The sequence below is a fragment of the Cygnus atratus genome, chromosome 5 (genome assembly GCF_013377495.2).
Source record: "Cygnus atratus isolate AKBS03 ecotype Queensland, Australia chromosome 5, CAtr_DNAZoo_HiC_assembly, whole genome shotgun sequence".
In the NCBI taxonomy this organism is placed as follows: Eukaryota; Metazoa; Chordata; class Aves; order Anseriformes; family Anatidae; genus Cygnus; species Cygnus atratus.
The window spans coordinates 4,774,878-4,799,818 of NC_066366.1; the positions used below are offsets into that span (position 1 = coordinate 4,774,878).

The 24,941-nt window shown below is 37.4% G+C and overlaps 1 protein-coding gene across 3 annotated transcripts in view; it reads right to left on the reverse strand.

Moving 5' to 3' along the window:
* The window catches only part of PIK3C2A (phosphatidylinositol-4-phosphate 3-kinase catalytic subunit type 2 alpha), a 49,643-nt gene that overhangs the window by 16,966 nt on the left and 7,736 nt on the right, over positions 1 to 24,941 (reverse strand). Inside the window, exons 1-14 of one of the 3 annotated variants that reach the window (XM_035550147.2) lie at positions 20,998 to 21,124; positions 19,598 to 20,772; positions 14,401 to 14,501; positions 12,991 to 13,148; positions 11,209 to 11,329; positions 10,429 to 10,540; positions 9,778 to 9,857; positions 9,609 to 9,672; positions 7,065 to 7,208; positions 4,906 to 4,948; positions 4,605 to 4,818; positions 4,397 to 4,519; positions 2,562 to 2,729; positions 261 to 369 (exon numbers count right to left, since the gene is read on the reverse strand). In XM_035550147.2, coding sequence (XP_035406040.1) covers positions 261 to 369; positions 2,562 to 2,729; positions 4,397 to 4,519; positions 4,605 to 4,818; positions 4,906 to 4,948; positions 7,065 to 7,208; positions 9,609 to 9,672; positions 9,778 to 9,857; positions 10,429 to 10,540; positions 11,209 to 11,329; positions 12,991 to 13,148; positions 14,401 to 14,501; positions 19,598 to 20,707 — 2,547 coding nt within the window. In that variant the 5' untranslated portion in view covers positions 20,708 to 20,772; positions 20,998 to 21,124. Of the gene's footprint in view, positions 1 to 260; positions 370 to 2,561; positions 2,730 to 4,396; positions 4,520 to 4,604; positions 4,819 to 4,905; positions 4,949 to 7,064; positions 7,209 to 9,608; positions 9,673 to 9,777; positions 9,858 to 10,428; positions 10,541 to 11,208; positions 11,330 to 12,990; positions 13,149 to 14,400; positions 14,502 to 19,597; positions 20,773 to 20,997; positions 21,125 to 24,941 lie in introns of those variants that run through there. The other 2 variants (XM_035550148.2, XM_035550149.2) reach the window with 2 other exon arrangements.

The following is a 24,941-nucleotide window of genomic DNA, read 5'->3' on the forward strand; positions in this document are numbered from 1 at the left end:
TCCCAGTAGTGACAGCATGTATTATTAAGGTATTTCCAATGTCTCCAATTTCAACATAGTGATTCTATATCTGAGTTGTATACATTTAACGCAGCTTTCTATCCCTTGCCCATAAAGGATAGTAATCGCTATTCTATGCTGGCTTTCATATATGAAAAGATTTACACTCTCCCTACAACAATCTATTACCACTCTGGTATGAGTTAGTCACAACATTCACACAAAATGTAGTCAGGTTAAGTCAGAAGCATATATATAACCTGCAATACTATTCTTTCCATATTTCCTTTCTTACTGGCCATCCCTGATGCGTGATTTGGATGCGATGAGGTCCAGAGTTGCAAGAGCTTTGTCCCACAAGTTAGCAATCTGAGAGAAAAAGCATGTACAGGTATTAGTGTCAAAATCTGTTTACTTCAACCGAGTATTAGTTATTAAAATAATATCAGCTTAAAAAAGGGGATCACGTCCATCAAGTGTCACTTCCATTTTTTCCTTTCACTGGACATGTTCTATATTTTAAGTCCCTTAGAATGCTTGAACCTGCATACATCTATTATTGAAAAAGGCAGAGGAAAAATTCGGTGCTGACATGGTTGACCCAGCTAAATGAAGCGTTCCTAACTTCTTAAAGAAAAAACAAATACTTTTGCCTCTGAGGAATAAACTAAACACAAGAACCTCCTTACCCTCTCAGAAGAAAGATATAGGCATATGAATATTACAGAAATTATCACTTCCCTGGACTTTCCACATCACTAGGTTCTCCTAGGGCATATCAGGTGACATTGATATTTGCCAATTTATTTCCAATGTTAGTAGTTTCCAACTGTAATGAGGCACAACTAAGGTATTTCATAAATCAAGAAGCATTGTAATCCTAAGCACAGCAGACTTCTGTCCGTCTTATAAAATAACATCTCTCAAAAGACCGCTCAATGGCCAAGCTTTCAGTATATTTCAAGAAATGGTTTAGTATTCATATGTTTTAAAGAACAGTTCTTTAGTTATGTAAATATTGATTAACTGGGAGTTTGTGGTGCCAATAAAAATTACTAGATCATGCCACAAAGCGTAACTGAACAACTTGTTCTTTTTAAGAGTTTAATATACTTGCTATAGCCTTCTGTCTCATCCACAAGCAAAGATATTTTAAGCCACTCCACACACACTTAATCAGATGATTAGCATTTTGGAATATTCATCACTTAGTGATGAAAGTTTCAATGAACAGGAAAGTACAGGAACATTATCTGAGGAAAATTACAGTACACTTTTCATTCTTAGTGATATAAGAAGTTTAACAGGATCCAACAACCACATCTGAAGAAAGATCAGTTCAAACTAGAAGTACTCCAGAAGTGTAACAGAATTAAACAGAATTTTTAATGTTTATTTTTTAAAGAAACCCAGCTTTGAATCAAAAGGAACCACTTCAGAATATCCCGTGATCTCTATTACTCATACAGGTTAACAGGCAAAATGAGCCATTTCTGCTATGAAACTACACATGTATTTTAAAAGCTACATGTGTTTTAGAACAGTATTTTCATTCTCTTGCTGGCTTATTTATTGCCACCCTATTAACGAACGGGCTTAGAAATTTAAGAGTATTAAAATCAATCTATGCAAATGGTAAGATATTTAATCAAATTTAATTCTCCGATTTTGCTCCTGTATATGTAAACTTAATGAAACATGCAGCATTGATTATTTTACAGCCAAGGCAAAGATGCCTCTAAAGAATAATAGTACTTAGAAATACTGCAAACCTTGAATTAAAGGTATTTTAGTTACAAGATAGAGCCATCGCCATATTCAGCTCTACAAAAAGAACTGGATGAAGAGTTATTCTTTCCTATCTTAATACAGTTTTAAGGTAAAAGGCCCTCTTACCTAGTGACATGGAAGAATAGTACATTAGTTACCTGCTGTCAGGATTCTGTGCTCTTTTGTATTGCACTAGACACTATTCCTGCTGAATCCATCACTCGCTGCAAATACTTTCTTTTGCAAGTTGCATTCTCTATCACTGTAGCTCATGAATTGGCTGAGAAGTGGCTGTCTGCACTTCATGTGCTAAAATATACATGAATGCCAACTGAACTATCTCTAGCCAATATGATATACTTTCAGAACTCATGAAATGCCACCCATCAAGACAATGCGCTCTCAGTGTAGAAGGGAGGCTTTCAGTTCAGCAGACAGTGACACCTGCAGATACTTTAACTGCGTATGACTTATGCAGCAACAGATCCAGATCCAAATGTCAATGAATTAATTCCTCAAAGGACCACTTGTGGTGTTGTGCTTGCATCCTCAGCTGCTGCATACTTACAAACTGTTGCTGCTACCATGATCTCTTTTGACCTACATGACTATGGGCCATCCAATTGAATTTAACTGAAGATATTATTTCCATAACAATACAGTTGAAGATTCTTACCTTTGTTACTTCCTGCTACATTCAGCAGCAGAGAAGCAGTTTCTGTAGTTAGGTGTACTAAACTTTATATAGAATAAATCATGTTAACAAACTTACCCATATTTTGCACACTTACCGCCTAAAATCAAAAAGAGGTAGAGAAACCTGACCCAACATTTCTGGGCCCTTTCTCTGCTTATTTGAATCAGGAGAACTTCCACTACTTTGATTCAGAATTCCAAACAAAGTCAGACACAAGACTGATTCCAAAGGCAGTTGTGAAATCTGGATGGGGAAAATTATTCTATAAAATAAAAGTATTAAAGTAAGTCAGACATAGAAGGAAAAACAATTATTAGTAAATTACAGGCTTGTCATCCATATAATCTGTTGCTGCCTTTGGCTTTCAAAAAGGCCATTAACACTGAAGGACAAATGTTTCCATGCAATTATATTTCACTCCACTATCTCCCACAGTGATAGTTCATAAAAACTACTAAGTTACAATTCTGCACTGTAGATAGATTTAGAACAACCCTTTTTAATAGGCAGTAGAACAACCCTCTTTAATCTTTGTCTATTAAATCACATTCCTTGCTCAGAACTGCACAGTCCAGCATAACCAGTCTTCCCACTCTACTCACTACCAGGACACATACAATTCCATGTTAGCTGCCTCCTCATCTCTCAGATCTGACTGAAGAGGCAGCTGACAACAGTTTCCTGTCCCAATGTATTAATCTCTTAAGAACTACTGAAATTTAAATTCACCAGATGGTACAAACCCAGCACCCACACTGAAAGAAGCTGAGGAGCATACACCCCACTGGACAACTCAGATTGTTGTTTACAGTGTTTTCACTGCTTAAAGCGTTCTTTGATTTCCTGTAATTTTTTGAATTACATTTTGGTGTGGTATCACAGCACACTACTAAGCCAGTTACAATATAAAAGACCACAATTGTACTAAGCAGCTTATAAGTCTGTTTAACATCTTTCACTGTAATACACTATCACTTGTCAACAAAAGACCTGACAATTAATTCATTGCAATATCAGAAAAAAAAAAAAAAAAAAGAAGTGACCAGAGTACTCTCTGGAGGCATGTATTCCAGAACCTGAAACTTTCATTCCTGGCCTGAAATAATTTGTCACTGTAGACTTTTGGAGTATTCCTTGGAGTCCATTTCTGACCTTTAAAAGTAGTCAGGAAAAGAGAAATAAGGAAACATGGGAGCTCATCTGATACCTCAGTTATGACAGACTGCCTGGTAACTACGAAGTCAAAAAGAGTAACTTGTGTATAGATAATGAAAGAAGTTTTCCCCTCTCAGATATCACCTGCCATCCTCTTTCTCTGCATGCCCCTGCTTCTTCCTTTTCTACCCTTTTCCCCTGCCCCATACAAAGAGACCTAACTTTAGTACCTCAAACCAGACATTCTCATATGCTATAGACAGATACTCTAAGCACTTATGCATCTGATCTCTTTATAGAAACAATCCTAAATTAGATTTATTAATTAGATACGAAGTTGTTGTGACATATTTGGAACAAAAAACTATTCAGCATTAACGTCAATAAAAGTCAGCTGCTTTTCCTCCCCATTTAGATAATCTGAGCACTGCTTAAAAGCAAGCTTTATTCATCCTTCTTCTTTAAGCAGTGCAAGCTGTTCCCATTACAAAGAATGCTATGACCTTCCCAACTCATTATAGTTATATACTATAAATAAATTAGCACAGGGCGCTTGTCCAGAATTTCCATTCCCAATTTTAAAACACAGGGCGAAATACCATTCAGAATAATATTTCTGATTTTACTCTCAAGTCTCACACACAGTTCTTTCAACACTTTGGAAGCAAGAGCTGATTCAATTAGTGTATTCAGCAGCCAGCTAGGTAGGTATTAGCTAAAACAAAGTATTTTGCAGAGGGGGGTGGTGGTGGTTAGCATTCTAAAATCACTTACAGTTCATCCCATTTAATCAAGTAGAAGAAGTTCTTGTATGTGCCAACCTTCTTGGACTGAACAGGTTTGAACAGATCTTTTCCATTATGTGTCAGAGAACAAATCAAGTAGTATTTTTCATAACTGGACGAGGAAAAGAAAGTGAAGTAAACAAAAAGTAACTCCACAAAATAAAAAGGATGAATTTTACAACTAATGAATTACTTACTTTGCTACCCAACCAGGAAAAATTCCATGTGCAGCAAATACTGTGAACTGGAGATGTTCCGTGGCAGTCCATGCTTCCTTAGGACTCTTATCTTTCGGAGAAATCGCTGCCGAACTGCTGCTACATGAATTCATGTGGAGTTGCAGAAGGGCCTCAACTGCTCTTGTTAACTGGTCTATACTCACTTTCAGAGGGCTTTCAGGCTGTAGTGAACCTAATTTATAAGTTACCTTTAATGTGTATCTGCCTAAAATAACCACCTTAGAGCAATTTTCAAATAAAATTGAAGAACTTTACTCACCAGATGAACTCTTGCTAGGGTCATCGGCACATTTTAAGGATACCTACACAGTAAGTTAGAATAAATTTCAGTAACAAGAAACCTATACTCATTTTCCATTGCCCTTAAAAACTATCTTCTCCAGAAATTACAAAACATCTCAATTAGGGCCATATCTGGGTTTACGCGCCATACCTTTTATTCAATTTAAGTTCCTCAAGAGTTAACAGGCAGTGTCAATATTTCCATATCATGTAGTAACTACTCACTAAGTTCAAAAGCTTATGTTTTGTCAAGTCACAACTATCCTGACATCCTTTATGAACTTTTAAAAGACAAGCTACGTTGGAATATTGCTCAGGATACTCTATCATCCCCGAGTAAAGAGGAAACTCAGGGCTGTTGCAGATGAAAGCAGAAGCCGGTAGCTCCACTACCAACAATTTAAGTCTAACAGCTGTTTTGTGGCATTTGTTCAGGCATCTTTGTAGGCACAGTTACCATAAATTTTCTGAATTTAAAAAAAAAAAGCTAACCTGAGGAAATCGAGGAGTAAGTACTGCCACTATCTGTTGTGTTTGCTTCTTGGTCTGCTAAAATGGAAGTCTAAATATGATATGGTATCATAGCAATGTCTAGTCTCAACAAGGACACTGCTGCAGTCTACAGGTGACAAACAGATTACGTGAACTTACTCCCTTCAAATAAGAAAGGATTTCATGCCAAATTCAACTTTGATAAAACTGAAACTTAATGAAAACTAAGCTGGTGATTTAAAAGCAAAACGTAATGAATTCCTTGACTTGCAGAATGAAAGCTCTCCTTACACCTTCTGTGCATTAACTGAGCACCTTGACAACATTAAGTTTCAACTCTCAAAAATTTCTGCTAAAAAAAAAAAACAAAAAAAAACAGAAACCTGGGGGGAGAGGGGTGTCAGGTAAGGGGATCGCATCTTTCTCCCCCCTCAGAAGAACTGCCATGTCTCCACCATACTTGAAGTAATCCAAGTACTTTGGATGGCAGGATGCCAAACACTGGTGGAACAGCACTACAGATGTAATTTTCTACTTGAGAATCTACTATTTTCTTTTACATGTTTGGCCAGTACATTGAACCACAAACCAATTACTAAAGAAAAAACACACACAAACAGTATCTTACAAAAGGTTTAGATACGTTTCTGAAACCAATCCTTCATATACATTGCCATTCAAGCCAGTTTTCATCACGAGAAAATTGAAGGTTTTTACTGATAAAGAGGTACTTTTTTCTAATTCTGCTGGGATAGCATTTCTTGTGGAAGTTATTTTTACAATGCAGTCTAATTATTTGTATGGTTTTCTCCTACCAAAAAAACAAACACTGAAGAAATACATGTTGTATTTCCCTAAGCTTTTACACCAAATTTCCTGTATTCGTCTGCAAGAATTTTAGTGCTGGTGACAGTTATATTTATTCAGACTGTGCATTTTGCAAAACTTCAGCTCAGTGTTCCAAATATATCAGTACATTGACGAAGCCAAAAAAAGCAAATAGAACAGCACAGGAATCACCACTCTCTCTAATACAACAGCAAGACAACAGAAATGGCATTACAAGGCTATTTAGCTTTTTTATTTGCATACTTTTTGCTCTAATGACTTTCTGACAAAGTGATGCGAGACCAATTCTGCTCAAATTAGCTGCTCATGGTAAGCCAGTTTTATCAAATTCTGCACTACTGGATAAATTTTATTTTTGTCCATATGTTCAGGAATCCAGGAACATGGACTGCTAGAGTTTTTAAAACGTTGTTACTATTCACATAAATACTGCACAAAAAATACAACGTGAATTCCTCATCTAAGTGTAACTGCATTGATTTCAGAGAGCATGATCTAGCTGTCAGTTTCCCTGGTCAGATTTAACAGCATCTGCTGTGACTTTAAAACTAGGTTAAAGTTGCTGTTTGGAACAAGAAAGGATTCCAAGACCAAAGTGATTAATGCATTAATAGCAAATTGTTAAAATAAACTGATGTTACCAAATAAAAAAATAACCAACAACAACAACAACAAAAAAAAACATAACCCTGACTGTACTGTTGTCAATATTTGCAGCTACTGAAGATTATGAAATAATATTCATTGCTGTTAGAAAGCATACCTCAGAACACAACTTATAGTGTTAAAGTTTACCTCGGTGTTTTTAGTCCTTGGAAGATTAACAGCCCTCCTTAGCTTCTTTACAGATTCCGTTATTGCAGGAGTCTCTACACCATCCAATGTAGAACAGATTTTTCTGACAGTCTTAATTAATTGATCTACTGCTTTATGCTGGTTCTAATAAGGAATGTATGAAAGAACAGATTGATCTGATCACAATTGTTCAACCCAGTGTTTCTTTAAACTTTTTTTTTAATGAATTGCCGAGACAATTTTATTATGAGACCCACATCTCAATTACATAAAACTATGATGTAACAATGTGATTAAACAAAAAGCCTCAGTACTGAGAATTTTCTTGTAGCCCAGTTAGCAATGCCATATATCCAGGACTGGTACAAATTCTAGTATGGTGTCCCCAGAAACATGCGGTTTCCAATCATTTTTCCATTAAGTTCTAAGCAGGTAAGTGTTGTCTAATGAGATACTAAGCCCTAATTCCCACATGATGTTTAAAAAAAGCGTAGTTAAAAAATATTCAATTAGTGTGAGGAAGGAATCACGCTAAAGCAGCAGCTTTTCAATTTCAGCCCTCTTAAACATGTAGATTCAAGATACGCTTATACTACAGCATAACTTCCATAATGGAACATTTATCTTTTTGACTTCACTTTAACATATTGTTTGAAAAATGTTTGTTACAACTGTTGCCTTGCATATTACAAAGCTTAAATATTTCTTACAGATGAAGCAATGGCAAACTGCCATCTTGGAGAAGGAAAGGAAGGGAGATTGTACACTTATCTGGAATCTCCTCCTTCCTCCTCCTCTTCAGAGAGAAGAAAATATACCTAATTTAAATCCAAAGAATCTTAGATTTTCTTTTAATACAAGCAAAGTCTTCAAAATAACATCTCTTTACTTTTAAAAGGCTTAAGGTATAGGGACCTTTCACAATCACTTTTGAGCAGTTAGAGTAGGAGGAATTAGTACAATCTTCTCTTCTTAAGATGTAACCTGTTTCCCTATACCCCCCCACACACCCTCTCTCCTCCAACATTTCTGCAAATGGATAGCAAAGCAGCCATTTGAATTAAAAAAAAACAAATGGGATTGGCAGTTACCTGGCAACAATTAACTTCGTCCTGGTTTGAAAATAACCATAAAAGTTGGAAGACACTGTAAATATTTAAGCCTACTTTGAAAACTAACACTTTGAAGATAACAGCTGTTTGGCATATGAAAAGCAAAGTCTCCACTGTTATCTTCCTCACAGGCTCTCAAATTAATAAAAATACAGTAGCTCACTTTTAAGATGTCCATAGATGTGAAATCAAAGGCTAAATACAAGTGATTTGCAGATGACTTCACTTTTACCCTGCTTCACTTTGATTAGCAAGCTTCAGCTACTGAATACATGCATAAATTCACTTCAGAAAGCATTAAAATTAAATGCAGTAACTGCTGATATTTGGACCTAGTCATTACCTACAAGATCCATCTCCCACCTTCAGAAATACTCTGTGGTTAGAGTAGAACCTAAGTGTGAATTGTGATGTTTTGCATTCCTCATCTCAGCCTGTGAAACTGCAGTTAAACAACCAAGCTGAGGCAGCTGCAAGAGCAAAGCAACAAAAACACCACCATCTCAAGGAGCACTAATATCTCATTATTCTAAAACAAAACTGTGTTCAAAACTGCCCCTGAAAGTGTGGTGAATCACCAAAGGCATTAGAAAATCTTATGACTGAACGGTATTAAGGGGATATGTAAATAGCAGACAAAAGCTTGTTGAAACCTGCACTCCTGGAAAGGCAATAAAACAGACTTCATCACAATGTTTTTCATTTCCACCAAGGCACTCATTTTAAGACTCTTCCTTATAGAAACTGTTTAAGAAACAGTTCTTAAAGAAGCTATCTAAGGTTTCAGTCTCCAAGTTAAATTACTCTCAGGAGTTAAACTAAGACAGTCCTTCCAGAAGTGAGCAAAGTAGGTTATCATCTTCAGCTACCTTTTGCATTCGGGAAATTACTCCAAATTATTTCACATCAACTTGTTTTAGGTTATTTGTGATACAGTGAAATAGCCACTGATTTTGACATTGTATTTTAAATGAACTCAATAGCACAGAATAAGATAGTTTTACATGAAGCATAACCAACTTTGCTGTTCCAAAAATACTTCACTTCTAACTCCCATTGTGCACAAGTATTACTGCTAACTTGTGTAAATTTTTATGTTACCAATATACCCTTCATGAATAATAACTGACAGTCAAGATTCAGACCTTTTTCCCTAAATTAATCTCTTCCAGCATTTTTGAGGAAAAGGTTTTGCATTCCAGGACTTGGAAGACACATTGATAGTTGTGATGATTAGGTAATGATTACTTTGCAAGAAAAGCTAGAAAGAAAACTGAAAAGCAATGCAAAAATCCATGATTCCAAATTTCATCTGACAGCTTGTTCAGGTCTTTAGTTTCCACAACACAAGAAAGTCTATTTCCTCCAACTATCTTATCTGTAAATGTTCTCATGCTACTTTTGGTTCAGCAATAATTTACAACGAACTTACCTCATTTTTAAGAGCTATTTCAATTTGCTTATGATAGACTTCAAGAAGCTCTTCAATAGAACACCTGCAAGAAATAGTAATTGTTGAATGCCACTGCAGGAGTGTAACATAACCTCAAGACAGAAATTCAGCAGTGCACTTGGTAATGAAAAAAACCACACAATATTACCTTATAATAGGTTCTCTGAAAGGCTTTTCTACCTTGTAGAGGTGTTTGGTTAGGTGTATGGGTGTTCTGTCATCTTCTTCCTGCATTAAGATATTAGATATTCAGTCCAGTTCCCAACTTCCTGTTATTTCTAATACTGTTTTAGAAATCTCATTACTAATACCTGCAGAAGGGGAAGGACGCAAAGTGGTCTCTCAAAGACAAAAAGAAATAACTAACTGGTAGCCTAAGAAAGGTGTACACATTGACACGGGGGGAAAGTGGATAAACAGCGATGGAGTGCCTAACTCCACAAGTATCAAGTACTCTTTGTTCCCTCTTTGATGGTCAGATACCTACCTAACTGAACTCAAAAACTGTTCTCAACTTGGATTTAACGCTGAAGTTTGCCACTTCTCTTTCAGGCCTCAAGCTTAGTCCACATGCTCACACACATTTTCCAGTTACGATACTTGGTCTCAGTAACAGACATTGTCAATATTCAGGATATTTCACATACTCTTAGTACAGGAGAATACGATTTCCAACACCGTGCAGATTTATTTATTTGTTAATTAAACAAGAAAGTTACACCTCAGACCCATCAACTCTGACACAAGCTCCCATACTCTTGAAGGTTTATATTGCTGCTGCATTTTAGGAGGTACTTACTGTTCGTGCCAGACCTCTGCATATTACGCTGTGAGTCACGAGCTGCAGTTTAATTTCTGTATCCCACTTCCGACAGTTCTGAATATATTCATGGCTTCCTACACAGTGCTTACTGTTAAACAAATGAAAGCAATAGTTATTTACACCAAAAATATTCAGTGTTTTTCAGGGATCTGATGCGGAATATTTAAGGCCACCTGTTGGGCTCACAACAAGAAAATGGTAAATCAATCTTCACATCAAACTTCTTGATACAGTTTTTTCACTTCTGTGGAAGTTCTAGTATACTATTACTGATAGCTACATTTTTGCTAAAGGTCTTAACTACTACAGTTAACACCGAAAGCAAATATTCTAATCCAGAAAACCAATGGGGATTTGCAAGCCATTAGTTTTGAAAGAATTCAGATTATTTCAGATTAGAAATTGTCAGCAGATTTTTTTTCCCTGACTGTTGGGATTTAAAGAGCAGCTGAAAACTATAACATTCATCTATAGAAAAGATCTAGAAATCTGCATCTGAAAAAAAAAAACAAAAACAAAAAACTGATGTCAACACAACAGATGGCAGATTAGAATAGACTTCTAGGAAGCTGTTAAGAACCTAATTTGCTGTATCCCACAGCAACTCCAATGACTTCTGATCTTTGTGCAAAACATGCATCTTCTACATTTTGAAGAGTTCTGCTCTCACAGATTTAATCATTAAAAATATACTTGCAAATTACTGTGTCTTGAAAAAGTACGAAGTTAAACATTAATGAAAAAGAGTTTGCTTACTTCTGTAAAACTTCTTCTTGGCCACAGACTTTCAGGATATAGCTGCCAATGTCCACTTCACTCAAGTCATCATGCACCCAGCAAAGTGCCTGCATTATTATAAGCTCAACAGGGGAGCTCACTGTTCAAAGAAATTACATCTACAAGTTAAATATAGGTGTATTGCAAATGAATTTAAGCATAGTTCACTAACAAGTTGTAGTTGTTCTTTATTTAGATTTATTTTTATACTCATAGAAGACTTATGCTTTTATAATCTCCTGAATTTCGTCGTCTGAAATCTTCATGTTTTACTGCAAACAAAGGTATATTCTAAAGCCTGCCAGAAATGAATCAATCCTATTTAAATTATGATACAGTGTAGTCACTTGACTAAAAGTACAAAACCAGCTAATTTGCAACATGCTTTGCAGGAGTTTTTACATGAGAAAAGTGTGTTATTTTATTAATAAGATGGCCTTATTCAGCAAGTACTTCACACAATTAAGTAAAGCCAAAGCTTACGAAAGTTTAAAAATCATGATCTTCAAAATTGAAGACAGAACTTTCCTATTTGTTCTGCTTTTGAGGAAATGAACATCAGCTGTAGCAGAGGCAAGTCCTACTGACAGTTTTCTTTTCCCTTCTCACCTGTCTAAGGCAGTTTCCACATTGTACAGATCAGATCTCAGGAAGCATCACCAAGCTTTTGCAAACGACAACTCTTAACTACCAATGCTTTTATACCAGGTGTCAGATGCTGTTTTGGAAGTAGTCTTTCCTTTCCACCCAGCAACCACAGAGCAAAAGAAATAATCTCAACCCCCACATTTATTCCCTTACAGCCACCGACTGTCACTCAGGAAAAAAAGTCGTATGTTTTAACACAGAAGGTTTAAGTACAAAATGCTCCATACACCTCCCTACCTATTTTCTGATCATCTTTAAATCATCTGCCAACAATATTAAATGCTTCGATATTCCCTAAAAACACTATATAAAGGCATTTTATTTTTTCAGCAGGACCCTCAGTGTTTTTTTCTTGTTTAGTAGTAGCAGTTATTTTATCACCAAGAGCTACCCGAAGTTGATGGCATCCAGAGGTACAGCCTTAATACAGACAGGCCATGCAGTGTTGACTGCACGGAGAATATGATTTTTTGTACAAGGCAAACCCAAAAATTCCATTCCAAGATAATATGCTTGGTTACCCATGAACTTGACCAGCTAGTTGCAGCACAACAAACTAGTATTACTTTAGTATTTATGTTCATAAGTACATATTGAACTTGCGTGATAGCTAGCATAATTTCAGTATTTATTCTCAATTCCCAACGGCAATTTGTATGAATTTTCAGATAACCTGTAATAGCTTTATTTCAGCACTCTAGCATACATTTGAATAAAAACTTGATGAAAGAGCTTATTTCCTCTCTGCCCACCCCCCCAAATTACCATTAAGTAGGTAATTTGGTTTGTTAGGTCAAACACTAGAAAAGCTGGTTTTAATATTCCTAGTTTTGGATAGAACTGCACTCCTGTTTAGCTGTTTTACTTTTTTTTTTTTAAAAAAAAAACTACTTCGTTTTGTCAGCTTCTAAATATCTTCTGATGAATGGAGGCAGTGACCCACATTTAGGTTCTTTCTTCAATTACCTTTTTGACATTCCCCACAAACAATCCACGCACCTGAGACCCAGGGATTATAAAAACTGAAAGCCACAGGCCTAGACTGGGCACGCAGTCTCAGCCCACCATTCTAAGCCTTACAAGCAAGTTCCAGTTCAAAAAGTAGAAACGTACCATCGCATGTAAAAGTTACTGGTTGCTGGAATCCTTGGATTTCTATAGAAACCTTGATACTGGCACTCTCCCCACTTATATTTCTTTGCAGCATGATTGGACTCAGCACATATCCTGGATTTGTTTGCTGATTAGCATATGGAAACTTGGTCCTCAGTCTGTAAATAGAAAAAGTTTATGAAACATCGCAACGGTAAGTTTATGACTAAAGCAAAAGAACATTGTAATAACCACAAGCCAAAGCAGTAAAGAATGCCTATTGCTCTTACCTAAACTGTATACACAAAAACATTTATTTTTTCTACTCTCAACAGAACACTGCCCACAATAATTATATGTCAGTAGTTAGAGGGGAAAAAAATAGTTTTTAATTAGGCAGGTTTTTCATATAGCTTAAAATACTTAATAGGTCAACGCTTACAGGACATACCCAGATTCTGTAGAAGCTTAGCTCTAAAACAGTTTTGAAAAAGCTAATCCACAACATTTGCCTAGAATTGAGTTTAAAAAAAAAAAAAAAAAAAACACAGGGTAATTTCTTTCATGTACAAAAGACCACAAAAACTCTTTACATGTTAAATTTGTGGAAGTCTAGATACTACTCAGAAATTCAGATTAAGCCATGGAATTTGACAAAGAGGCTTAAATTAGGGGAAAGGCTGTTCTTTAGGACACAAACAACATAAAACATGTTCACCTAGTAATGAATAGACAGTACTGTGATAACTGCTTTTTATCTTCCTTGGTATCTTATTTAAGAAATTCCACTACCCCATCAAAGCAGGAACAAGTTTAGGGTTTGTATTTGTTTTTGTCAGATTTTTCTTAAAGAGCTCCACTTGTGGAAGAAAAAAACCAAACCAAACAAACAAAAAAAAGGGTATTTAAGATTTAGAAAGCCATTTGAGTAATAGGATTTGCTGAGGTATATCAGTAAAGAAAAAGACCAAGTTCTTTCCAAATAACTTATATTGAAAAACAGTAATATAGAAGAAGGATATAAAGATATATGCAGATACAAAAAAATATTTTGAGAGTAAAAATAGAAAGTATTACAAACACAAGGAAAAAAATGAGGAAAATCTACAACTGTAGAAGGTCATAGGACCAAAAGAATAAAAAGGAGACAAAACCACTCAGAAAACTTCATACTACTGAACACGTTAAGAATTTTGTTGCATTTTTGAAAACCATGCTAAAAACAGGAAAAACTGGAACAAGCAAAGGGAAAAAAAAAAAAAAAACACATACCAAAAACCTGCCTCATCAAGCAAAAATAACCCCAAAACCTAGGACTGGCCCTCTCAAACTGAAAACTTCTGATTGAATTTAATTTTTCCAATACAAAAGTAATAATGATTTATTTAACTTCTTTTTCCGAAAGTTAATTTAATTTCATCAATTTCTTACTTCATAACTGTTTGAGAAAAAGCTGACAGTTCTTGATTCTGTCCTTCAATTTCTTGGAGGAGTGCATTTTCTGTCAGCAAGCCAGTGGTCCCATTGTCTTTCTGCAACTCAAAGAAAATACAGTATTTAAAATAACTGCAAACATATTCCTAGAGCCTACAGAGTCACATGTAGCAGACAGAATTTCAGATATCTGGGGTTTATTATTAGTTTTGTCTATTTACATAGTGAGAAAAACATGCGTCATTACCAAGTTGAAAAGTAAAGATTCACTGAACCAAAGAGTTCCTTAAAGAAAAACTGATTTATTTGATAGTATCAATACTTGTTAAGAATAAGTTGCAAGCAAAACAGCTCCTGAGCTCTCAGCAGTGAGCAATTACAACAGGCACTTGGCCACACTTCGCTGAACATGATGAGGAAGGCAAACGTTTTTCCTCCACTTCTGCCATTCAGCCTTCAGTAAGGAGTCCCACAAAGAACTGTTACACACCAGTTCTGACTACTACCACCTTCTCCTACAAAGCAGGAAAAGATAAATTGTACCCTGGAAAGAAGCAGCATGCAGAACGCAAACTGACAGCTCATCTGGTGGTATCAAATTAGTGCTGTTTTAATCCCTTATGCCCCATGAACCACCAGCTGCTCCCAAAAGTGTAAACTACAAAGTATCTAGAAGGGAATTAACTAGTTGAAATAGTGAACAACTGCTTAACCAGTACATGGGTTATTTATTTTGAGCTGACAAAATGAGCTTAGCATCTCATTTCATTAGACCGTACCAGGTACCAGACAGATTCAAGCCAGAAAGAGAAAAGGGCTCACACCTGGACCACCCATAGCTACTTTTTATTTTAGCACTGGGTTTTGCTCAACAAATTAATGTTTACGTACTATAGCATTCACTTAAACAGGATAATATACACAACCAGTATGTATCATCTGAATTGCATTTCGATCTAGTTATTCCAGCTGAAATGTTGGGTTTATGAGCACCGATCAGTTCAAAAGCATAAATTCTACACGAGTGGGCATTAGCCAGACTGTGGCAAGCGATAAGAGCGGGAAAGCTACAAAGCCTGGAAAGAGATTCAGGAGCAGGCCTTAAGTTTAGAAAGCTTCATCCTAACATCGCAGATGAGTCCTAGCACACAAAAATAACTTCTGGTCAACTGCTGACAAACCTGTGCTATTGTTTCCAGCACACGTATCCTTTATGCAATTACACAATAACAACAAAAAGCCCCACAAGGAAACAGGAAGCTAACACGCCAAGCGAAAGGTAAACACCCTTGATAAAGAGTCAAGGAACTGCTGGGCAGAACTCAGCACAAAGCTCCCCAGCTTCAAATCCAGAAGCTCGCTATACAAGCGGTAAATTTTCTGTTACATACGTTAAATTTTCTGTGAGAAGTGATACTACAAGTAAGCACTTGACAACCCACAGCAGAGTACAAAAGCACTACAAAAGGAGATTCCTTTAAAAAAGAAATTCAAACATAATGAGCAAAGAAAAAAAAAAGGTTCATTTGGTTATCCATAGTTCACCCCAGGGGCACATCTGGATGAGGAGAAAGATCTAAAGTTATCACACATATGCTTTGTTGGGAATTACCTCCTACTTTATCTTTAAGAGCATTAAATACCCACTTGCTTCTTTAGTTAAATTTCAATACTCGATTTTGATCATTTTCTTGGAAAATAATTTCAGGAGGACAAGCTTTGATAAACTACGAAATTTGTTAAAACCCACTGAAGTCATTAGGTGGGTGACTAGGTTCTTGGGCTACCAGTAGGATGTGAATTTCTTTACCTTCCAGATGAGCAAATTTAAGAGGTGCAAAAGCTATCAGTCAACCAGGAAATAACTTGTAAGGTAGGACTTTAAGCCAAACTAAACAAGAGGCCTCTTATCAGCACAGCCTGCAAAAATAGAAGTGCTCTGCAAATACAGTTTCTCTTAACATTCAAAAAAAAATCCCACCATTCAGTAAACTACCAAAAGTCAAATTAACTTAGAACCCACAAGTATATAATGCTTAACTTAAAGACCCTGTGGTTAGGAATGGTAGAGAAGACAACATCGAGACTAGGACAAAATGCCCCTGCTTTCAGAAAGGAGACAGATGAACACTGAAGTATTTAAAGGGCAAATACCAAATACATACATACTTTATCAAATACGAAGCAAAACTCAAATCCTTCTATTGGTTCAAGATATTAAGTACATGATGGAATCAAAATATATGACTAGAAATTTTGACTAGTAGATTTGATTAAAGGAGCAGTGAAACTATAAGGTGATACAAGAAAAAAGTGATTCGGGGCTAGTTAGGATACAAGACTTCAGAAAATACTTTGAAGAAAATACATATCTGGAGGAAATGGGTTAAAATACAAGAGAATTGCAAAAAATAGGGGCTATCTAGAGAGCTCAGCTTCATATTATACCAGATGGAAAGTTATTTAAACTAGAAAAAGTGAGGATGCACAGGACAAGCAAAAGCAACAGGTTACGTGGAAAGGCTATCAATTTGAGGGGCTTGTCATTAAACAAGAGACAGAAACAGCCCTGCTGGTAATTTACAGCTTTTATTGCCAGCTAACATTATAATACAGACTAGAACTGGAATATTATACCACAATGTTGGCTTAACAAGATTCGGATACATTAGCTGACCACAGGATCAATATATGCTCATGTGATGCCGTTATGAATAAAGCAAACACAATAAATATATGAAGCAGGACACCTCTCCCAGTGATGAGAGTTTAATGCCACTGTACAAGGCATTAAGGTATATGTGGTCTCATACACAGAATTAAAATTCCCATAAACCATCTTCAAAAAGAAAAAGAAAAAAAAAAAAAAACAGGAAAGAAGCTACCACACAGGAGATTGCAATGAAAGCTGTCAGAAATTTCTTATAAGACATCGAAGGGCAAGGGTTGACACCAAAATGGATCTTCATCTCAAGTTGCTGCTGTTCCATCCTGTTAAGAAGAAAAATTGCTAGGAACTAGTTATAAATGTATTTCTGATGAAAATCAGATGACTAAAAAACAGTGAGGGCTTGGAACAGCCTTTAAATCAGAAGTAGCGGGAGGAAAATAAAACACATGAAGGCAGAGTTTGAGAATTTGATTAGCTGGATAATGTTTGTAAACAGCATGGGATTGGACCCGATAAACAGGAAAGACCCTTTTAAATCCTGCATTCTTGAAAGAATTTATGGAAAATGGAATTGGTAGAAAAAAGATTTCATTCAGCAACAATCACTCCAATATTACTTCCTACAGACAGCGCCTCAGAAGCAGCGTTCCGGTCAGAAGTTACATGACAACCACCTGAACATCCCTGGAAGATGGACAAACCCACCACTGGACAACAGGACAAACTGAAAAAGCAAACTGCTGCAGAGCCCAAGCCTTCCTGCCTCTCCAAACAAACACTAGGCCTAACTCAGCTCAGACGTACCAGCTTAACACGGGCTGGGGGGGGGCAAAAAAAACAACACACAAACTTAGACCTGAGATCTTCACACACATCATTTTAAAAATGTCATCGTAGGGAAAGAAAAAAAAAAAGGTAAAGGTCTAGTGTTTTCTTTATTTTTTTTTTTTTGTCTTTCTCCACTGGCTTTCTATTAGACTTTTGCCAGAATACTGACAACTAGCCCAGAAAAACAGGAAATACTCCAAGTCAGCAGCCAGCAATTTCACCTCAATGGAAATTCAGACATGAAGCTTCAGCCCAGTGGATATTCCTTTTCCTGGGGGGAAGAAATGGCCCAGTTTGGGGTGGTGGGTGGGAAATAAAGGAGCAATTTGGAAAATGACCTTGACTGGCAACAGTTGGTTTTACAGCTTGTCCCCAGTCTGCTAAAAACACTTAGAAAGACAATACATAAGATTCAAAACAGCTGCAATCCTAAATCTCCAAGGCAAACAAACCTTTTACCCCCACACCCTACTTTCAGCCAGTTTCTACAAATGGGATTTTTCCTGCCACCACCACCCTTGCCAGGGTGTAGACTTTTCCACTGAAGACTTCTCCTTCGGTCTCTGTACTCTCTCTACCAAAAAAAATAATAAAAATATGCACAAGCATTCATACTCACTTTCTAGTGAGGTGGATAATATTTTGTAAAGTTACATCCTATTTTATGATGGAATTATCGCAAAAACAGGAATTTAAAAATGTAGAAAAATGAAGTAATCTGCAGTCACTTACTGGACTCTTACTGGAATAGGGTAGGACGTACTTTTGAGGGCACAATGAAGCAGAAGAGACAGCCTACAAAGTTATGATCGCTAGAGCATTTATCACTGCTGTATAGTTTAAATAGAAACTGCACGAGCTCATCATCCAAAAAGAGTGCTATAACCAAAGGTTGTGTTGACATTTTTATCTTGAAATTTTAATGAAAATGACCGCGATTCTAGAGCAGAGATGACCTTTTTGCCCTGCTTAAGGCAAACAACCTCACACCAAGAAGGCCTTCCCTCTTCCAGCGCAGAACTACAGGGTTTCTGACCCAACAGCCCCCATCAGGCATCCCACCTTCAACAACAGCACATCGAAAAGGTTTGGTTACCATGTCTCCAGCATTCCTGCACAAAAGGAAAGATTTATGCCTACAAAAGAAAATTACACTGGTCCTGCAAAAGATTGCAAGTCATAATGGGAGAGCAGAAAACTGTTTTAAAACAAAGGCAGTATAGTCAAAGCTAACAACAACAACAAAAAGAAAACAAACAAAAAAACCACACAGCTTCAAATATAAGGTGGAAAGCCCGCTATTCAAACTCTGAGATAAAGCCTGCTCAAGATGAAAGCTCTCAACATCTAGCTCACCGTCTTTATTTTGTAGCCTTGTCTGATTAACTCATGAATTTAAGAATTTATGTAATTTAAATACTTCATTGCTCTACAGCCTATTTCTTTTCTGTAGTGTGTTGAATACCAGCAGTTTCCCTGGTAAATCTGGAAAGATTACATACAATCCCAGTTACTTTTGGATTTAGTTTAGTAGGAACGTTCAATTTTCTGAATATCCGTATGCGTATGTCAGTAACATCACATTATTAGGACACACAAGCCCAGTAATACTTAACAACAGAACTTAAAGTGTCTTTAAGTACTGTGATTAATCTTTACCATTATACCACTACCTAAAAATACTGATTTACTCACCTGTGATGTTTGGCCCTGTAACTTTGCAAGCTGAGTCGTTCGCATGTTTAAGGACTGGCTCCTTGTAACTGTTGCTCCAGCAGATTTCCCATTAATTTTTCTTTCCAGATGACAAGTTACTAACAACTTTTCTTCCAACAGCACAGCGTCCCATGGATCTTCAGCTGTCATACTTGAAGCCATCTCTCCATCACCCTCTGCCTTATATAAAGTCTCCACACTATCCACTTTTGGTTTACTTAGGGGATCCAAATCTAACCAGTCAAATTTACTAATGTCCCTGCAGCTTTCCGAGGCTGGGAGGTCAGAAACTGCAGATTTTATAGCAGTTATCTCTAAGTCAGTGCTTGACTTCCCATTTTTCAGAAACTCTGAGGTGCTTGCAATTTTGTCAAATACTTTTGCCATTTCTGGTGTAAGTACTGGAGGATATATAGGTAGGCTTCCTTGTGGATGGAAAGGTGTAGTAGCTGCCAATGGATATGAAATGTATTGCGACTGCCTTGGAAGACCAAGATAAAGAGGTTCTCTAGAGTGATAGGAGGACATACTTGGATGGAATCCGTTCTGAAATACACCAGTCTGTTTTGTATAAGAAGCTGAGGGGTAAATAGGAGGTAAAGTGCATGTCACAGGTGCTGGTATCCCAGGTGTCCACTGTCCCCTCTGACCAGCAGGCCCAAGATAAAATTGTGAAGACAGCGATGGGCTCAAAATAGGAGTTACTGGTAACGTAGGGGCTTTACTAGATTCAAAACTGTCATCCAGCAGCAGTTTCTCCAGCTCAGCATGAGTGAGCTTCTCTATGTCAATGGTACTTAGTTTATCTTCCATTCTCTTGGCATCAGACTCTGGAAACACCATGAGATCGTGGTCCTGTTTGTTGTGTGTCTGTGCTTTTTGCCTGGTGCTGCTTACAGAATGAAAAGATTGTTTGTTACCAGCTATACCTCTTTCTTTCTGCATCTTAGCTAATGCCTCAGCTTCCATCTGCAACGCCTCCTCTTTGTCCACATCTTTTGACCTTGCTGTTGCCAAAGAAGGTGACGAGCGCTGTTTAAATCCATTGCTACTGGATATCTGGGCCATACCGCGAGAGCAGATGTCCATTGAAAGAAGCAACACTTCCCTTGTACTGCTTGGCTACCCTTGGCTTCGAAATAGATTCAGCAGCTCTGAAAAGGAAATGAAACATTAGAAAACCATGTAAGAAATCATATGCAGAGAACTACTAAGCCATACACCACCAAATTACAAGGTTGCACGTGTAATTCAGAAACCTAGAGCAGAAAATCTTGAAAGAGAACAGATTTTTTGATCCAAGTTAAGAGAAGCCACACAATTAAGTTCACAGCCTTAGCATTCTAAAAGACCCATCTGTTTTTCTTACTAGTTCTTACCAGTAGGTAGAGAATTACTTAGTTTCTTTCTGCACCACTAAACCTCAGACATGGAAAAGGTGTATTCAGGTACCTAACGGACTTCAGCTTTGAAGCAATTCTGTACACTTAACCAGCTTCAATCCCTGAAAAATAGAAATTGTTCTGAAAAACATACGGATACTAGTACTGACAAAGCACACAATCTGGAGGACTTCCAGTTTACTTCAGTATATCGCAACAACAACAGAATTGGCAAACTGGTCACTGTACCATGATTACAATGCTCATGGTTACAATGCTCAATGACCTTACTTCATTTGGAAAATTAAGTTGTACTTTACCCCCTTAACCAGTAAATAGCACTTATGAAATGCTATTCCTTGGACAAGCACGATAAATTATTTAAGTGCAGCTGCTCATTAAGTAATTGCTTTAACGGCCCCTTAAAGGAAGCGTCATTCACCTATGTAAGGGAAGAAATTCTGGACGGTTGCTTTTGCTTAAGGCCACCTCCAAGAAAATGACATCTAACATCCCTCCAATTCCAATGTTGTGCTTGGTACCGTTATACTACTTCCCATATTCACCACAATATTTATGCCTCTGTATTAAAATAATCTTACAACAGATCATCACAAGAAGCGTGTTAGTTTTCCATATTATTTCTGCTGGATTCTACAGCTTTTACACACAGCCGGCTTAGCGTTGACTCCAAGAGATAAGCTGTCTTCCAGCAACAGCTAGTATGCATATCAAGTAGCAAGATAAAAATCATGAATAATGAGTTTCTGCTAGGAGGCTTACATAAACAGCAATCCTCATTAAAACACAGTTTCGCTGAACTAGATGTGCCCTCTCAATGTAAATCATCATGGCTTTAAGTCGTGCAACAAGCAAATCGAACAAAATAAAAGACAAAAAAATTATTTGCAGAAAATACAGATGAAAACTGTCTTTGTATTCCCTTGCTATTCATACCCATCAGAAGTTATTTCTCCTTGAATCAGACCAGAGATACGTGCTTCAACCACACTGTACTTCTGTCGACCCGCCACATGGACAGCAAGATTCTTAGCAGATTTCTAACAGATTCTTTAAATTCTTTAAGACTCTGGCCAAGCTTTTGTTTCATCTACTTCACTGCAGTGGCTTATACTATGAAGGACTCTACAAAAGGTTCTATACGTTTCAGCTAAGCCTGATTCAGGTCAAACCCCTCAAAAACCACGATTATACCAGAACTGATGTTACAGGTACCACAAGACTGCAAGAAAAAATGTGGTTTTTTTTTTTTTTTTTTTTTCCTTCTCCACTCTCCCAGTGACATTCCCCCATTTTATTTTTAAAACAAGCCTGCTCCAGTGAAGGGTTAAGTCAGCCGATTTTTGTAACAACTTTCTAACCACCCTTTAGAGATAAACTGTACCAACTGTAAAAAGATGATGAAAACAAAAAAGACATTTGTATTTGTAATGCCTACAACATGCTCGTAGGTCAAGAACTGTGACGTCCCCTAGAAATGAGGAATATTTTGGTGCTAAGCACTGAAAGGCATAGCTCAAACAGAACAAATGCCACTGGCAGCTCAAGAATACAACATTTTCCTGACCTTAATTGTACAAAGCCCCATAGCACTATCATGCAACTTAGCTGTTTACCATTTCTTTAATTAAGAGCTACCAAAATCCTTTCCCATCAACCTATCCCTTAGCTGTAAGCTAAGGGAGGAAAGGTTTATTCTATCTTTAAAATGAAACCCCTTATAGTTAGTTTAAAAAAAAAAAAGCATGCAAGTTATCTAAAGAATTATTAAATTTAACTTAGATGATTTATGGATTTATGACGGAGGATGTAACTTCCCTATTAAAACCTAGGACTTTACATTCTTAACAGCTCTCTTTAGAATGGTTAAGACCGATGTGTACAATGTATCTCAAAATCAGCACAATGCTAAACAAACATTCTGTGCTTATGAAGTTCCTGCTTTCTTTGGTATATTTCAGACAGATGCTGATCACTGAAACAGTGACAGACCAACAAAGTTAAAAACTGAAAGCTACACAATTGAATTCCTGGGGAATAAAGTCCTGAAGAGCCTATTCGTATGCATCCACTCCACGAAATAATGATTTTCAACACAGACAAAAATCTACCGCAGAGGCAGGCACCAGCTCTATTCCCTTACAGGACATTAGGCTGCACAGTCTGACATTCGTCAAAGCCACAACTACTGCCGTTAGAAAGAAGCGCTGCCCCATCTACTGCCCACCTGCACAGCGGAGTGTTGAACCCCACAGGGGAACTGATGAGGAAAACTGTTGGGCTGGGTTTCTCCATGGTTAGGACAAGGCCCTGATCGGGTTTACAGCGGAGCTGCAGCCTTCTGCAACATTCGGTCATTTACTATCCTCCTGTTGGCAGGACAGCCTCCCTAAATCTGCTCTTAAAGGTATACGGAATACTTCGTAAATGGTTAAAATCGCTCTGTTAAATTTCCAGATGCAAGACCACCCTGCACTTCCCAATTCACGAAGTTTTCTCAATTATTCCTACCTGGCTTTTCCAAGAAGCAGGAGCATGAAGCGCAGTTTTTGCAGCCTTGCTGTTGCCCAAGGATTCTAAACAGCAGCAGGATCTTTCTCCCGAATTTTATTCAAACAAACTGAAAGATGATCACACTTGCTAGGACTACTGAAAACTATTTGGGCAACAACTTGGCAGAATATTATCAGTGCATTCTGGTGCTGCCTGATAATTGTAGCAGCAAGAGCAAGTCGTTTTTCTGAAGGAGAAAAAACACCACGATTATATGGCCTTCAAAGCAACTATATATAAACCAAGTAACAGTAGCTTTGGCTCCTTAAGAAGTAGGAAACCTTATTTTTCTGCTGAACTCAACAGCTTTGATCTCCCTTCTCGCCAAGCCGTCTCCCACTCACAACAAGGCAGTGTTTCAGCGAGTCATGCCTGCAGACAAACACGCATTCCTTGGCGCTCGGAAACATGGTGCACAGCTACTGCAGCACACTCGCCCGTACATCCAGAGAATCCCACTCTCTCAATAACTGCTCATTTCTTTTACAATTTCACTTGACAGTGCTGCATTTTTCTCGGTTTGATTGCACGCTTGCACTGGCAGAAATCTGGAGTGCTGACCTGAAGATTAGGACTATCGCTTGTTATCTGGAAATCTGAATTGGGTTTTTATTTTTGCAAGGCAGACTCTGCCACCACGTACACCCTCAAGTTTGATCACTTTATTTAAGTCCTGTCCTCAGGACAATTCTAAAATCAAATCAGTGTGTAAATCTCTGTCAAACTTGATAAGCAGACTGCAGCTTTCAAACAGTTCAAAATTAAAAACATCTGATAACACCGCAAGAGTTTTAGCAAAACCTTATCCTGCACACCAGTTTTAAGCAGTAAATTCATCACATGATAAAAGATCAGAAGAAAAGCTCCCCAGACTTGAGGATCATTAAAATAAAGGCAAGCCTACTTTTAATGTTAATGACACTGCGTCGGTTAACATTTTCACATAAAAAGATGAGCTTCGCTTTGAACTTTTGAATTTGCAGCCATGTAAATTCAAAGGCAGACCGCTAGCAAAATTCAAACTTCTCCAACACTTAAAAAGAGAAGGGCACATTTCACTTGCACCATCAGCAGGAACTCCCCAAACACTCCGAAGAATGTTTCGGTTCAAATCCCAGAGGTGGGAAAGAGAGATCCCTGAGCCACTCCGGGCCACACCGTGAGAAGTCATGAGAGTCTGCAACAACTGGAAGGCATCGAAAGACCTGAAAGTAATCCTTAGAGTCAAGATTGTTCTCATCTCAACTACTGCACACTCTATTTTAAGCAACAGTTAAAAAAAAGAGGTTCTCAGCAAAAAGAGGTTCTCACCTTCAAAGGCACAATTCTCTTTCGAAATCCTTAAAGAACTGGTCAAATGCATCCCA